The following is a 16,434-nucleotide window of genomic DNA, read 5'->3' on the forward strand; positions in this document are numbered from 1 at the left end:
AATATATAAAAATCTGGACAACTAATCCCTCACATTGCTACTCACAACATACTAAGATACCAATTTAGTACATCTTTACCTCACTCCAGGATGAACACTGGGGACCAGTTCCATCTCAGACAACAAACCAGTCCAGTGGGACTGCTGTGGAAAGTCGACAATCACATCTTTTCCATTGGCACTGAAAGCTAAAAAACAAACAACGAGGCTCTATTAGCACAATAAACGGTGGATTCAAGTTACAATAACAGAAGAAAAATCTGTTGTTGTTGTTGACTGAAATAAAAATTTCAATTCAATTCAAAGAAAAACAGATGATACTCTGTCTTAAGACTGGAGTGACTCTGCTTACCTTTAACCACCCCCACACTCCTGTGTGTGACAGAGCCCCACTTGTACTTTGGTGTTGTGACTGTGGGCTTCACCCTCACTTTGTCACCAATCTTTATGTGAGAAGGAGAACTCTGTGGTGGGAATCCTGAAACGGCAAAATCAGAGATACGGGTTTCTTATGTCTATTTACTTCCTGTTATTAGCATGCCTGCAAAGCATCACATTAACTGTTATCTTACCAAGCAGCTCGATGTGGATGTAGCGAACCCAGTATGTTCCTCCTTTATTTTGCCAGTCACACTGCACATTCAAGTCATGAAGCCCATCTCTGTCCAGCTTAATCACTTTGCCCACATCGCCATCATACACTTCCTCGTACGTTCTGCAGCACTTCACCATCATCCCCACCTGTAGGGAAGCCGCTGAGTCGTAACACCAATTCATCATGTCTTTAAGGCAGATTCAGAAAACATACAAAAGCAAACACTCTCACCTGAATGTTCTCTCTCACATAAACAGCGTAATCATCGTTGCTTTGGAAATCAGATCTCTTCTTAAATATCTGGCTTTCAGTCACAACTGCACCTGAAGGCTAATGTGACAGACACGTATTTTAATCATATATGAAGGCATTAATAATTGAATCTGACAAGTTGAGGGACAGGTAACTGTGAGGGTCACACCAGAAATAAAAGAGTAAGGAACACACCACAGAGAATGCGGGCTCTGCCTCCTCCAGCTCCTCCAGCACCTCCTCATCTGAGTATTCATCAGACACAGTGTCGGCATCTGACAGCTCAGTGACATGAACGTCTGGATGGTCGAGCAGCCAGCTCACCAGAGTCTCAACACCTGATGGATATGCTCAGTTACTCTCCTGAGGTAAATGTCTAAACATCATGAGGCAAGCAGGCCTTGTTTTATGAAAAACAAATCGGTATCTCAGACTGTATCTTTTCAAAATCAGCTGTTTGTTTTTTTGTTTTTTGTTTTTAAATGCACAAGAACTTTAATATATATTTAATGGATCCACTGAAAAATGTTACCTTCAGATTATTAACATTTCCTGACCTACAGGCCTTTAATGTACGTGGGTACCTTTTCCAGATATGTGTAATTTCACATTAAATTATCTATAGCGCTACCAAGCACTCATGTGATAAGATACCTGGGATACCGGAGGCATTGCCTGTAGTCCCAGACAGAGATTTCAAGGCAAACTCGATGTTTTTCCTAGGGAATCCCATCTCCATGAGCTGGCCAACTATCGGTAAGGGCGGGATAGGGGAGGACTTCTGTTTCTTCTGTTTGGGTGGTCTGATGTGCTGCGTGGTGATGGGCGTGGTGGCTTCACTAGAGCTGCTTTCCTCGAACAGCGGCGAGGATGGGTGGGCAGATTCCACAGCCAGGTACTGACACACTGCCAGAGCTGCCGCCTGCACATACATATAACGTCAAAGTCACACCGAATACATCAGCAACATTACCGCTGACACCAGCTGTCTGCAATCAGCTCGACTGACATACCTCCATCTCTTGCCTGTCAAAAATGGCTTTGATGGGAGAAGGCTGTGTGGCGGCAGAAAGCAGCTGCTGCAGGAGAATCAGTGGAGGCAGAGGTCCCTCAGGAGACAAGTCGCCCACATCAGGAGATGAAACCACTGGATCCTCTGCACATAGAGAGACAGACAAGTTCTGGACAAGATCTAGATTGAGAAAAAAAAAAATTTCTGGTGGCTACCAGTGGTACCCCTCAGCCTCATAGTAGATGCACCTATGGTAGAAATTTTAAAATCCTATGTTGCCTATTTCTCAAGTTATTGCATTCACAAGATTTTCCTAAACTTGATCCGTGCCCTCGACCTTAAGGTTAAATCGAACTCTACATTTTCACTTCAAAGGTAAGCAAATAAAGATTTAAACTCTGATCAGCAACTTGCTGTACATTTTAAGAAAACACCCACAGTGTGCAAGGCCTTCAAACCTTAAATGGCTAGAATTTGCTCCAAGTATGGAAACACATCTGATATCTCAGTAATGTCCTGTGAACTGAACCTTGAAATCACTAAACTGCATCAAACAGCAGTAATAGTCCCTAATGATCAAACTTCCTCAGTCCATTTTTAAGATGTACTAACCTAGCCTTTCACTGGGTGAGGTCTTACCACTGGGATTCGGTCCTATGTCCACCACTGCAGGTTGGGAGAGGATCTGCCTGAGTTTGTCCTGATGAGACAGCAGGGCCCGAGCTGCCTTTAAAACATAAAGCCTCAGCTGCTGGCACCGCAGCAAAGAGAGGTCCACCTGGTCGGCTGGAAACAACAGCATTGATTACACCCACTAAACTTTCAGTCTGTGACCAAACAAACGCTTTCAGTGTCTCAAATATTGCCAGAATACTATAAAACATACTGCTGTAAACAGAGTCGATGATTTTTCTTAAAAATTGTTCGTTTGTTTATTTCAGTTACATGCAAGGCAATCAAGTCTGCACCTGTAAGCCCTCGGCTAAGTGACTTTTTCATGCGTTGTTTTTCCAGTTTGCTTCCAGCCAGGCTGACCAGCTGGGCCCAAACAGCCAACATGGGTTCAGTGAATGGCAGGTTCTGCACACTGAAGGATATGGCAGGAAGCTAAAGAGTAGAAACATTAAATAAAGTCAGACTGCTAAGTGGAGCCAGTTTCAATGCATCTGTGAGTATCTGAGCATTCCCGCACCGTTTTAAGATGGCTGAGCAAGCAAACTCTGCAGGTTCTCATCTCATGAAACTGGACAGTGATGCGCCCTTTTGGGGTGATGCGTGTGACCGTTCCCTCTCCATACTCCTCGTGAACGACTTGGCCACCAAGCCTAAGGCGCCCGTCGATCCCACCAATCACCGCCAGCACTGCCATCAGACTGCCCACTCTGGGACCCTCCAAATCAGGGAAACACTCCTCCAGGAAACACTGACAGTTCTGGACATTTATAATTATCGCTTTGTTAGAGCTGACTGGCAGAATAAAAGCACTGTTGTAAGTTAACATTTAAGCAACACGGTAATTGGACTCATAATGCCACAATAAATCTTACCACTTCAGATTGGCAGCTTGCCATAACATCTGCGATGGAGCTCAGCTGGTTGTTGATGTAATCATTTATCAGGCTGTTCCACTGACTGAGAGAGTGCAGAGTACGCAGGACAGCCACAATCTCCTCTGCCAGCGTGCTGCTGTGAGTGGCTGTTAGAGACGCCTGTGGGCGGGACTTCCTCCTTCTCAGGGAACCTTCTGAGAAGGAACAACCAATTAAAAATACAATGACAACAACAGCATTTATTTGTTACTTTAAGCCTGAACCATTGCAGCACCTCGGAGGAGTGGCAGGTCTGATGAGCAGGTGCTCAGCAAGCTTCCCAAAAAGCCAAACAACTTCTCCACCAGGAACTTCATGTCCTGAGAGCGCTCCGTTTTGTCCCATGAAGGCAGGACCGCCTGAAGGAGACGTAGTGCCAAGATCTGGAAACACAGGGTGAATGAGAGAAAAGATGACATCTCCACTCAGATTGTGTGGCTAATTTACTGGTTGATCAACAAAAATAAATTATGTGCTTCTGTAGAAACTACAAAAGCTGTTTCTTTAACTTGTTTTTGGACTGTAGGAGTGAGAAGAAGCAAAACCTTTCATCTAAACTACAGTTAATGGAAAGATTAACTGTAAATGTTGAGAATCTAATTCTTCGTGATTTTTCTCTTAGTTTGACAAACTGCAGTTAACAAATCTCTGTTTAGAACCCAAAATAATTTAATAATATGCTTCCTATAACTATATTTAACAATGAACAACACATTTCTCTACGTAACAGGATAGTTTTCTAGTACTAAAGAATGGCATCATTAATAGCAGAGGAAGCAAATCCTGGTACTCAACCTGTCTCTGCAAGGTAATAGCATTGAAGGACTGGTGTCCCTCAACAATTCGGATGAGCAGTCCGATCCACGCAGAGGTACTGAGGGTGCTGCACATCTGCGGCATGAGAGCAATGCTGCGTATGAAGCCGAGGGTACACCAGCTCCTGTGCTGCTCCCGAGACACCAATCTGTGCGCGTGACAGCCTGACAGCACAGAGGAGGTCAGGTTAGAATAACATGCTGTTCAATATAAGACCTTAGGAAAAAGAAAACGGCAATCCAATTACCAGACTTGTCATTAGCGCCACTTTCCACTAGCATCCTGAGAAGGCCACACAGGGTCCGTGTAGCATCTGACTGAAGCACCTCAGCATGGATTCCAGCTGAGAGTGACAGTGTCTTCAGCAGGTTGACTGTGCTGGTTAGCATCATTGCCGTAGGATGGCTGCTCTTCTCAATCAGCTCTCCCTCTGTATAAAGGATATAACAGGTGATTACTGGAACATCACACTTTGCCTGTAGCTGTGAGGATCTCTACTGAGCCTGTCCTTTAAACTGACCTGTGTCGTCCTCTGTGTCCGAGTCCTCAACAGGGGGCTGTGCTGCTGGTGGTGGCTCTGCAAGTTTAAGGTCATACTTTCCCTCTTTGCCCATCCTGTAGGAGTTGGTGCTGCCTGTATCCCATTGAACCCTGATCCAACCGTCCTCACCCAGCTCCCCAATGACCCTGCCAAGACCTGGTGCTGGGCCGTCCTGGACAGACCACGCACATAATGTTAAATATGTCCATAAAATAAGCAGCTAGAGTAAAAACTGATTTAGGTACCTGATCGCCCCATTTCCAGTCGACTCCCCTCATGACTCTGGTACCTATCTTCATCATGGCAGCCAGCTCTGGGCCAGAGGCAGGTAGAGGGGCGGGAGCTGCCTCTTTTCTGGACTCCTCCAGGACTGTCGCTGAGCCTCCATGTGCACATAAACTCAGGTCCTCATCACTGCTGTCTGTACTCGGTCCTGAAGCGTCAGAAAAGAGGCATCAAACACCGAACAATATGTACACACTTCATTTCATTCTGGGTTGCCTTTGACTGGACACTACTCACCTATCAGTCTGAGAATACTCTGAGTGAGGGCCAATATGCCTGAATTCAGCAACAGACTGAGACTGTTAGAGCCGTGTTTCAGGGACAGCATGTGTATCATGGCCAGAAGGAAGCGGGCCTGCGGAATGGTTCCAAGGCTTGGTCCCGCCGGGTTCTCGTTTGTGATGGTTTGTAAAGGAACTGGCTGCACACCTGGTCACAAGAACAGGTGGTCATTCAGCTGGTTTGTCTACAACAGGTCAAGAATAGTGTGAAATGAATTAACCACTTATTTTTCAGCACTCACCTAGCTCTTTGAAGCGAGCGCTTGCTTCAAGCAAGATGTTACGAACATTCTGGATGGCCCAGGAATACAACTTTCCAAACGTCACCTCCAAAAGCATGCGGTTGAAGGGAGGGATCAGATCTACATCCTTCAGGCAATCAGACAAGGGCTCTCTGAGAAAAAAAAAAAAAACACAAAAAAAATGCACCAGGATTACATCATTAGAATAACTGTCATGTGATTATTACAAATAACTTCAAAACAAACAAACAAGAAGTGTAATTTTAACATGGATTTAAACCAGGTGATCTACCCAATGTTGGTCCCTTCTGGTATGATTCTTTGCCAGCCGCAGAGCATTGCATACTGCACAGACGGCAGCAAGAAGCTTTTAGAGGCCAGCTTCAGCATGGTGTCAATGCCTTCCAGTCTCACTTCAGCCCTCTCCAGCTATAAGGAAACAGAATTAATCAAATTTCCACCTGTTTTATATACTCTGCTTTAAAACATTGTCACACACCGACTCCCACCTGCTTGAGAAGACACTTCCTCATTTTCTCCACATCCAGTGGCTCCTCTTTCAGTGCAAAGTCCACGATGGTGGCCATGAGGCTGGACTGAGAGAAAGCACCTTGAACGCTGTGCTTCAGCCAGCGATACTTCTGGACGCTGGCCACAGTGTTAAGAAGCGGCTGCCACTTGTCATGCTGCCAAGACATGCAATAATAGGTTGACAACAAACTCTGTAGACACACACACTCCACTGTCCTGCTCTGATATTTTAGCTACAACTGCAAGGGATGAAAGTGCAACATAAATGTACATAAATAAATCTACAAATTCAGAATCAGAATCAGAATCAGAAAGGGGTTTATTCAGACTGAGCCAAACTTTCGTTGTGTATGAAGGTGAATAGATTTTAAACTGAAGCCATCTTCTTTATGTTTTTTTGGCCATTTTTTTATCTCATGAACTAATCCTGTTAAACTACCTTGACTGTTTTGTCAGTGGGTGATTTCCTGTCAGCAGGAGCGGGGCTGATGTGAACATTAAGTTCCTCTTCATTGGTCCCTTCATTCTCCAGCTTTGGCTCTTCAATATCAGCCGACTCTGATTTCTTAGGCACTACAAAAAAAAAGAAAAAAAGATAACATTCACATTCAAAAGGAGTAGATGGATTATAAATTAAAAAACTGTTACCCTGCAGTAGATTCTTGATGCCCCACCTCTTTTTTTCCTACGATCCCTGATGAGCTTCTGGGTGATGCTCCTCCAGCGTGGCTGGGAGCTCAGCAGCTTCAGTTTGGACACTATAGACAGGTCGTTGCTTACGGCTGGACGCAGCTCATTAAATAAAAAGCGCAGACGCTCAATAACAGGGGCGCACACCTCCTTATAAGAGCGGCCTTGGTCCTGATGGGTCTATGATAAGACAAAGCAATCATTGCATTAGCATTTCCGTTCATCTTCCTGCTTCCTTTTGCATCACAGCTTAACTGCGCATAACGTGTAAATATTTCACAAGCAGAAAGCATACCTTAATTAGAGAACACTTTGCCTGGTAGACCATGCGGCATACATCAATCACAGATTTAGGGAGGGATCTCTGCTTTCCTTGGTCCACACCCAAGGCACATTGACTGACAAGTGAGAGCGCAACGTGACCTGTGACAGGAAAGATTTTTATTTAAAACTTCACATGCAACTCACCATCGATCAGTTTCATTAGGAAATATCTTTGTGTGGTATTAGCAGTGTTACATGAAGGAAACTCGTGTGAATCTCAGTATAATTAAATACAAGAAGAAAAAACACATTTTAGTGAGCCATAATTAGCCTCTAATTTCTCCTCAGGTGACCACTCTGGGTTCAGTTGCTAAGTTACCGAGGTCTTGATGCTTGAGGAGGCAGCAGAGCAGCAGGCGACCAACTTCTTCCACAGGGTGCTCTGGGAGGAAGGTGATGGGCGCAATAAGATGGTACTGCTTACAGCAGCGCTCTATTTGGCATAGGAAGTCCTAAAATATTCCAAACAAAAAGCAAAACATGACATTGTTACCCATCAGCCTCCTTCTCACTGTGAAACAACCTCTTCAGGCATTTCTGCCTTGCTTGTACCTTCACAGTATGGTCCTGAGTGTTGTTGTCAGCAATGGCCTGCAAGAAAGGCTGTGCGTGATCGCTGAGAGTTATTCTGCGGGAATAAAGTTTGGCCTTATCAGGAGTGGTTGTGCCCAGTGAGCTGCAGTGGTCTTCGTCCTTCTCCTCATTGTAGTTGTAGTGGATCTGACTGGTCTGCAAACCCCCTGAAAATATGGAGGACTGGAGCCATTCTGTGCAGAGAGCAAACACTTGTGTTAAATGAATTCCAACCTGAAGTGTGAATTTTTAAACCAGGCTGATGTAAAACCATTAAACCTACTGGCACATTCAATCTCCATGGGGGACAGGGCGGTGCTCTTGGCCAAGTAGGAGGCGTGCAGACCCAGGAGCAGCCCCATGTTCCTCTCAGTGTCAATAAGTGGAGAAGAAAGGCTGCTGAGGTCTGGAGTAGTGACCGTCTCCTGGTTAGGCTGAAAATGATAAAAAGTCCCAATATGAAAGGCTAAAGCCACCAACAAAGAAAAGAAGTTGTGTTTAAAATAAAAGTACAACTGGTACCTCCATATATTGGCCAACGCAGAAGGCCTGCATGGACTCTCTAGTGTCTTCAAACTGCAGAGCAGCTTCCAAAGCAACCACAGGGTCCTCTCCTGCAAACTGGGCTGTTAAACCGCAAAGAACAAATGGCATGAGTTCTGACATCAGTTCTCTTATAACCCTTTGACAAAGTCCAGCCTCTGAGCTTCCATGCTTACAACACTGAGCACTTAGGGTGTCCCTGTGGTATTTTAATTAATCCTGGATGTCACATTACATTCCAAAACTACTGTTTAGTCTTACCCAGGACACTGTTTCCTGTCAGTGACTGGGACTGGGCCTGAAAGTCTTTGATGTCATACACTTTTCCATCTATTACAGTCCAAAAGCCACCATCTTTGTTGTGATTCTCCAGGTCAGCCTTGCGGATGAGTGAAACTTCCTCATTGTTCTTGGAGCTCTGCCCTGTAAAGAAAGACCCTGCCAACACAGCAGAAAGTCTAGTTACAGTCTAAAAAGAAACGCACAGAGTAGCATCTCATCTTTGCCCTAAAATTTAGGATGTCACTCAAGTAAAACATAGATGTTGTTTTACCCATAATTCCTGGCCAGGCCAGATCCTCATTATCGTCCCTCTCGTGTCCTGGAGCCAGGTGGTTGAAACGGTCCAAGTGTTCCAGGAGTCCAGCCAGGAGAGGGATCGAGCCGGTCTCCTGCATCAGACCAGCGTCAATGGTGAGGAGAAGGATGATGGACACCACCAGCTCAGGGAGAAGCACTCCTACCAAAGAACAAACAGTACAGTATTCAGTACTGTGTTGCAAACATCTCTAAAGCATAAATATGCTGGAAATACAAATCTGAGGGAAATTTTTTTTTTTTACCAGTTAGATCTCCTTCGATGACACGAGAGACCTCGGCAAAGTGGCGGCAACCAGTAGAAGCGATACTTATTGCCACTGGGAGGATGTCTCCAATGTGAGTGCACAACAAAGCGATGTACTTTTTTAACAAGGAACCAACACCCAGGAGCTCAGGATCTAGAAAAGCACCAGAGAAATCACACACTGCCTTTCTGCAACTCATTCTTAATTAGGGGTGGGGACTAAAACCATTAAAACAATTACTGTGAAATAACATTTCCTCAATAGATATGAGAAGGTTAACAAAGTCAAAAGCACTCATCCCATGCATGTTTGGACACCGGGCACAGTGCCGAACCAATCAGCTGGTTGGAACAGAAGGCACATCAGGTTAGATTGATGTCAGATTTATGGCCAAAACACACATTGGATGCATATGAGCCTCACTGTCCACCTCACTGAGACAGCACTACTTTGCTTGTAACCTCTGTCTACACAAACAAAAGAGCTAGAAGAGACTTACTGTATCCATTAACATTTTCTGTGCCATTGACTCCCAGGTAAAGCTTGCTGACCAGCAGCCTCTGGAAGCGCAGCAGTAGGTCCAGAGATGCAGAGCGCTCCTTACTGACATGCTCTGCCTCCAAATAGTTTGAGATGCGACGAGCAACATCTTTTAGCCTTGCAATGGTCTGGGAGGCGATGTTTCTGCAGAAGTTAAATCCATGAATATGCTAGCAGGGAGTGAAGTATTATACCGCATTATAGGAGTATATGCAGCACAATTTGTGAAGCTACCTCAGGAGTTGCTGTACAAGCTGCACAAGGGGCAAGCTTTGCTTCCCTGCCGACTCATAGATGCCCGTGTTGATGAGGTCTTTGTCCAGCATGGTGCGACACCGGTGTATGGTGGAGGCATTAGCTTCCTGTTCATCAATCTCCTTCTCTTTCTGAGCCTCCTTCTTTGCTTCAATGTCCTATCATGAAAAAAAATATAATACACAAAATTATTACCATCATTTAGGATGTCAGGGAGCACATGGAGATGTTCGATGGGCTGGTTCTGGTCCTTGGTCACAAATTTTGTCCATGTGTGCTCTAAAGTGGGATTTAGACGTTGTTAAATGTATGCCACAGGCAAATTGTAATTACAAGTGCTTTTGAAACACTACGCTGTAACCTGATGTGCACCTCCCCAGAAACGCAATTACGCATTGTGGCAGCACAGCCTTCAACAACTGTCAGAGGCCCATAAGGTACCATTATTTCCTTCTATGCACTTCCAGCTACAACTTCTGCTGCCACTTTTCACACTAAAAAAAACACACAAAAAAAAAACTAAAATTGCATTGCACTGGCATTCTGTGCCGGGGGTGCCAACAAATGAGTGAGCCTTGTGTCACATATACAAATATCAGTCAAGAGAGAATTTACTCAGCATTTCAAACAGACAACCAAGTGCTGACTCGTGCATTTACTACACTGACCTGTATCTCAGCAGTGATGGCTGCATTGAGTGCAGACTCCAACCCTCCATCAGCCATTAAGCTGCTGACCAACAGGTCAATCATGAAGCGCCGGCCGGGACTCACACTCATCTCATTTCCAGATGCTAGAAAATAAAAATTAAAAACTCAGCCTTTGCAGGCACTTCCATCAAACCGATCACAGGTAATGGACTATTAAATGTTTATTTTCATACTGAATCAGTGTTACCAGATGTTTTGATTTGTACTCACCAGCATTAGGCAGGAGTGAGGACAGAGCCCTTGCCCTTTCCTCAGCTGTGGGTAGCAGCACGGACCAGCCGCTCTGGAGGACAGCCTGGGCAGCTGCTTGAACTGTGTTGAGCACCCCAGCATTGCTAGCTAGGACCACCACTGTTTGTTTCAGGTTGTTGAGCAACACACTTCCAAGGCCCAGCCCCAGCTCCTCTGGATCCACCTGATTACTGATGGCTGCATGCAACTGAGGAAAAACAGTGAAGGTTTAGGGCTGCAATAAATTATTATTTCCTTTCATTTCTTTGATTGTTCAGTTCGTTGATCATTTAATCTTTAAAATGGGAACCACAGGACAGAAGTATGACCAAAAAATAAATAAATAAATAAATAAATAAATAAATAAAATTTGGGGAAGTCTAAGACAAATTTGAACTTTTCACTGAATCATCCCTTTAAGCATGTCAAGAAAATTTGAACCAAGTCCAGCACAACATGACTCAGGCCCGACTATCAAAAAAAAAAACAAAACAAAAAAAAAACACAGTGAAATTCTTACTAAAGAGATGGAGTCTTCTTCCACTGCAAAGTTATTAATGTTAACTAAAAAGTAAATGCAGATGTGAAAAAAACAGAACTGCTGTTCAAAAACAGCACATACACACCAAAACAATTCTGTTCTTCTCCAGTAATATTGTATGATATAGACTTAATATCAAATAATTTGCTCCATCACAAAACAAACATGCAGAGGAAAAATTCTACTTCTACAAGCATTTCCAATCAAACCACACCCGTTCAAAGGCCGTTTCCTACCTGGAGCCTGAGCAGGTTGAGTGTGGCGACTACCATGCACTCCTTCTCCTGCGGAGGGGGCCAGTCTGAGCTGCCATCCATGCCCTCGCTGACCTGCCGCAGGAGCAAGTCCAACTGCTCGAAACTCATGGGGCAAACATCCACCACGAAGGGCACACGTTTCCCCACAGACCACTCGGAGCTCGAGGACCAGGCAAAGCTCTGAAAACAAGCAAATGGTAACTGATCTGTGTCTCGTTCTTTACTAACATTATGAGACCAACAGTGATGGTATCTTACCTGTCCGGGTCCACAGGAGATTCCAACTATGTGTTTGGAGTTGAGCCCCGGGAGAGCTTTAGGCTGCTTCTTATTGGAAAAGAGCGTATCAAAGTGTTGTAGCTTGTCATTGCTGCCCCAGCTGAGCACCTCTCCATCATCAGTGAGGGCCAAGCAGTGTGTCGACCCCACAGCTACGTCCACAACTTTCTTTCCTGATTGCAAACAACACGTTTGTTGTTGGGTTTTTTTGTTTTGTTTTTTTAAATAAGCTTCTGAAAATCAATGTTAAGGTCAAGCTCACTCACCCTGTAAACTATCAAGCAGCTTTGGGTATCGGACATGCTCATCGGTGCCGTGACCAAGGCGCTGGTTGTCTCCCTTCCCCCAGGTGTACACCTGGCCATCTTTGGTGAGGGCTACTGAAAACTGGCTTCCGCAGCACACCTTTACTATGTCCAGATCCTGCAGCTTCTCCACCAGCTTGGGTGTCTTACAGCCGTCACTGCCTCCTCGGCCCAGTTTACCATAATCTCCATCACCCCAGGACCACACCTGACCTGTGGTAACAGATTGAGGAGCTAAACGCTGTAGCCTGGGTGATTTCTAGTGGCTTCTATTATTAAGAATCAAGCTAAAAATGGCCGATATGCTGGCTACCAAGAAGCAAGAAACACACCAGCTGCTACTGTTGCTAATGGTTTTGTAATAGGTGACACAGGTCGGACACAACAACACTGAGCAATTCACATGAAACTTTAAAGGGGTTTTTTTGGGAGGAGGGGGGTACATTTCAATTATTTAACTAACAGACATTTTAAAAACATTAATTCCTGGATTTTAATTCCAGCATTTTTAATCACCCACAGGAAGCATCCTTACCATTCTCTGTCACAGCAAGAGTTTGGGCATCACCACTCCCACATGCCACATCCACCACCTTCAGCCCTTTGAATGCCGTCACTACCATGGGAGTAGTCTGGTCCTCACTGGAGCCTAGAAACCCCAACAGATTACAACTAATTTTAGTAAAGACAAAGAGACCCAAAAAAAAGTCAAGAATATCTATCAGGGGCAGTTGATTTGGAGCTCACCGTGGCCAAGCCGACCATAGTTCCCTCTTCCCCATGTGTAGAGCTCGCCATCAGCAGTGATCGCAGCACTGTATGTGCTCCCACAAGCAATATGCACCACATGCTTTCCGGCCTGTTTTCCATTGAAGGTTCCAATCATTTTAGGTTCTTCTAGGTATCTGAAATAAAGTAAAAATAGAAGGCCACATTTTTCAGGAAGCTCATTACCATTAATAATTATCATTTATATTTTTATTTTCATTATGATTTTACTAATAACACAGATTCTTTTAAAATGACCTGGCAGGGTTGGGGGATTTCACTCTATCATCAGAAGCCTTTGATTCTGTCTCTGGCCTACGAGCACAAAACATTAATAGAAATGTCCCAGATTTTGGGAAATAATGCACCACCTGTTTCATCAATAATTTAACTTAAACAGATCTTCAAAATCTAATTTAATGCTCCAAAAACCTACAACTCCACTGTTATATCTGTAATACACAAACACATTCAGTGTAATGAAGTGTCAATATAACAGCGACTGTCACGAGGCTGAAAATGCAGCAACCTGATGCCCTTTGTTGTATGTCTGTACCTACATACTCTCCACTAATACACCCCCCCCCCAAAAAGGTGGAAGCACAAAATGTGTGTAAGCCTTTTTAAAGGATGGACATGTTTTTTCTCTGGTTGCTTACGTGGTATCTCCATGTCCAAGCCGGCCACCATCACCGCACCCCCAGGAGAACACCTCCCCGTTGGACGATAGGGCCAAGTAATGCTGCCCATCAGGATGAGCTGCAAGTTTCACAATCTTTCTGGAGCTTAGAACGTGGATTAGCATGGGAGCCTGCAACAAAACAATTCAGAGTCTCAACCTGCTGCAGATGCAGAGATGAAACGATCGACCTCAGAGAAACTGACAGAACTGACCAGGGTTGTGCTCTTGTAGTTCTGGCTGTAAACAGCACCGCTGCTGGAAAGGATAAGAAACCCCTTTTCTGAACAGACAATCTGTGTGACCCCGAGGCTCGACAGGGCTTTGCACTGAATGGGTCCATTAACATTGGCGTAAAGTTTCCAACCCAAGAGGCCCCAGGCAATCACTTCCTGCAAGGTTCCCTGGAACAAAACAAGACAGCATTGGTTTATGCTTGAGCATTAACTACTTAGGCAACACATATTCAAGTCACATATTCAAATCTGAAGGTGGGGGTCTGACTAATGCTCGTAAAAAAGACAGATTTAAGTAATACTTAAAAATGTAAAAAAACAACTGAACCAAACACTTCAGCAGTGACAGCTAATAAAAAGAGGGGTCACCTTGTGTGACGTAGGCGAGTTGCAGTGTGGAGGGCTGCAAGGAGAAGCTAGGCGGTCCAGGTGAGCCATGATTACTACAGCAGTCTGACGAAGATCGATAGCCAGGTCGTTATCCTGAGGCAACGTCAAGTATCGCAGGAAACTCTCATTTGGACTCAGAGGGGCTGTGAGGATCTGGAAACCACAGCAAAGATCCATGAAATATTAATTAGCTTCATTCTCAACCATGAATGGAAAAAAAACAAAAAAAGAAAAACAGGGCATTTTAAGACGTGTTCCCAAGAGAGACATGAAGCAACACAATTTATATCGATAGCACTTTATCTGTTCTTATGGTCTCGATTTTCCTGCATGTTGTTTATTATAACAGGGTTATAATTTTTCTCCCCCCGTTTAAAATAAATATAAAAGATCTACCTCTCTAAATCAATGAATTTCATTTAGTTTTTCATCTGCCCTCACACTGCTTTTTAATGCAGATTAAATAGCTGCTGTTTGGAGATAGAGGCTGGCACTAAATCAAAGTAAAAACATGAATTATTATTCATTCAGAGCCAATGAAAAGGCAAAACTACAGGTTGTGCAAGATATTTTGTTAAAAGTCCAATTTGAGAACATATATTCAAATTAAGCAAAATATAGTTCTGAGCTCTATGATACTGCAAACTGGACAAGAAGCACAGTTTGAAGAGGAAGGCAGGAGATTTAAAAGCATCCCAGAGGACAGCAGGACGTGTGAACTATGTGAATTAGTAGCAGTTGAGAATGGATTACATTTTTTTTTGTGTAATTTTCTGATTATGGCATATTTTATGAAATATCTGAGACAGTTTGACAAACAAATTGGTGCTTTTAAGTTGGCCGTTTCCATTTCAGTGCTAGGGAAAGACTTCAAGTTGGGTTATTTGTTTCTGTTCTCTCCTTTTACTGGTGTCATGTTTTATGCATGATATGGTAATAAAATAAAAATTGAAATCAATCTTCAGTCAGTCCATGTCTTATTTTCTTTTAGAAACCAGCTGGGAAAAGAAAATTTCCACCTCAGCTTCCTCTTCAGGAACGGGCTCCTCCTTGCTGCTATGTATATTCTGAAAGCGCTGCAGGAGCGGCAGTAATGGAGCACTGGTTCCCTGCGTGGAGCGCTCGTTGTCCATCTCTCTGGTGCCACTTTCCCACAGACGCAAAAGCAGCAGAACAGCAGACAGCAGCTGACTGGAAGGACAACAACAGATGAGCAGAAAAGTTAGATTTGGCATTAACAAATAAACAGGTAATAAGGAGATCTGATTACCTGAGTGTTCCCCTCTGAACAGCCAGCTCCAGCAGGATGGCCAAGGCTAGATGTTGATCCTGAAGGGGAATGTTACATTTGATGCTGGCACTTCCATGTACATCACTGTTCACAAAGGAGACAAGAGATGAGAATCACACAAAGTTATGCAATTTATAAGACGAGATGTTATTTATCTTGCAAAATTTGGGGATTAAACATTATGTACAACTGATAAAACAACAGACCTCAAGAACTTTGTGGCCCTCTCGACAACCTCCAGCCACACTGATGACACAGTTCCCTCATCAAACAGTGTCGCCTCGGGCAGCGCTCGCAGGGCATCCAGAGACTCCTGAAGCAACTCACTGCAAAGATCTGCATCATCTCCTGCAAAGACAAACATTTTCATGTTTAAAACACTGCAGAGTAGCTACATTATACAGTACAGATTAAATATAAAGCAATAAGAAGGACAGAGCATTTGTAGCATTTTTTTAAGCTGCAGAGACGTGCAATTTCCAGTGCTTTCAAATGTTTAACTATTGAGGAACCAGGCCACCAGAGTTGTAACAGGGTCTAAAATGTCAGTTTAAACACTGAGGTGACCCAAACTGTGCACTCCCAGTGCGAGAGGAACTGAGGCTCACTGGATTACTGGCATTTCTGACAGCAGCATCCCAGAACTATAAGAAAACCAGTATATGTGCAATCAGCTAATGTGCCCAACGTTGACATCCGTTAGCTTCCCAGCGTTTACAGACTAGTCTGATACAGCAGAACTCACAGTAAAGCTGTTCTTATGTACCGTATTTTCACAACCATAAGGCGCACTTAAAAGTCTTAGATTTTCTTCAAAAAGTACGGCGCGCCCT

General features: G+C 44.1%; 1 protein-coding gene across 4 annotated transcripts in view; it reads right to left on the reverse strand.

Annotated features, from left to right (window-relative positions):
* The window catches only part of herc2 (HECT and RLD domain containing E3 ubiquitin protein ligase 2), a 52,775-nt gene that overhangs the window by 22,214 nt on the left and 14,127 nt on the right, over positions 1-16,434 (reverse strand). Inside the window, exons 7-51 of one of the 4 annotated variants that reach the window (XM_042216704.1) lie at positions 15,808-15,949; positions 15,581-15,685; positions 15,330-15,501; positions 14,290-14,463; positions 13,900-14,088; positions 13,665-13,816; positions 12,985-13,142; positions 12,773-12,886; positions 12,199-12,450; positions 11,912-12,105; positions 11,633-11,833; positions 10,835-11,063; positions 10,583-10,707; positions 9,894-10,072; positions 9,619-9,803; positions 9,117-9,272; positions 8,828-9,013; positions 8,536-8,697; positions 8,254-8,357; positions 8,015-8,165; positions 7,711-7,925; positions 7,478-7,610; positions 7,130-7,257; positions 6,819-7,014; positions 6,584-6,717; positions 6,123-6,299; positions 5,906-6,042; positions 5,614-5,765; positions 5,328-5,519; positions 5,051-5,238; positions 4,785-4,977; positions 4,512-4,694; positions 4,244-4,428; positions 3,684-3,831; positions 3,407-3,603; positions 3,052-3,291; positions 2,828-2,966; positions 2,472-2,645; positions 1,861-2,003; positions 1,502-1,769; positions 1,043-1,185; positions 827-925; positions 573-741; positions 353-478; positions 80-188 (exon numbers count right to left, since the gene is read on the reverse strand). In XM_042216704.1, the coding sequence (XP_042072638.1) occupies positions 80-188; positions 353-478; positions 573-741; positions 827-925; positions 1,043-1,185; positions 1,502-1,769; positions 1,861-2,003; positions 2,472-2,645; positions 2,828-2,966; positions 3,052-3,291; positions 3,407-3,603; positions 3,684-3,831; positions 4,244-4,428; positions 4,512-4,694; positions 4,785-4,977; positions 5,051-5,238; positions 5,328-5,519; positions 5,614-5,765; positions 5,906-6,042; positions 6,123-6,299; positions 6,584-6,717; positions 6,819-7,014; positions 7,130-7,257; positions 7,478-7,610; positions 7,711-7,925; positions 8,015-8,165; positions 8,254-8,357; positions 8,536-8,697; positions 8,828-9,013; positions 9,117-9,272; positions 9,619-9,803; positions 9,894-10,072; positions 10,583-10,707; positions 10,835-11,063; positions 11,633-11,833; positions 11,912-12,105; positions 12,199-12,450; positions 12,773-12,886; positions 12,985-13,142; positions 13,665-13,816; positions 13,900-14,088; positions 14,290-14,463; positions 15,330-15,501; positions 15,581-15,685; positions 15,808-15,949 (7,498 nt within the window). Of the gene's footprint in view, positions 1-79; positions 189-352; positions 479-572; positions 742-826; positions 926-1,042; positions 1,186-1,501; positions 1,770-1,860; positions 2,004-2,471; positions 2,646-2,827; positions 2,967-3,051; positions 3,292-3,406; positions 3,604-3,683; positions 3,832-4,243; positions 4,429-4,511; positions 4,695-4,784; positions 4,978-5,050; positions 5,239-5,327; positions 5,520-5,613; positions 5,766-5,905; positions 6,043-6,122; positions 6,300-6,583; positions 6,718-6,818; positions 7,015-7,129; positions 7,258-7,477; positions 7,611-7,710; positions 7,926-8,014; positions 8,166-8,253; positions 8,358-8,535; positions 8,713-8,827; positions 9,014-9,116; positions 9,273-9,618; positions 9,804-9,893; positions 10,073-10,582; positions 10,708-10,834; positions 11,064-11,632; positions 11,834-11,911; positions 12,106-12,198; positions 12,451-12,772; positions 12,887-12,984; positions 13,143-13,664; positions 13,817-13,899; positions 14,089-14,289; positions 14,464-15,329; positions 15,502-15,580; positions 15,686-15,807; positions 15,950-16,434 lie in introns of all 4 variants that reach the window. The other 3 variants (XM_042216701.1, XM_014332824.2, XM_005919694.3) reach the window with 3 other exon arrangements.

This window comes from Haplochromis burtoni, unplaced genomic scaffold, assembly GCF_018398535.1.
Source record: "Haplochromis burtoni strain Fernald_Lab_line unplaced genomic scaffold, NCSU_Asbu1 Contig_13, whole genome shotgun sequence".
Lineage (NCBI taxonomy): Eukaryota > Metazoa > Chordata > Actinopteri > Cichliformes > Cichlidae > Haplochromis > Haplochromis burtoni.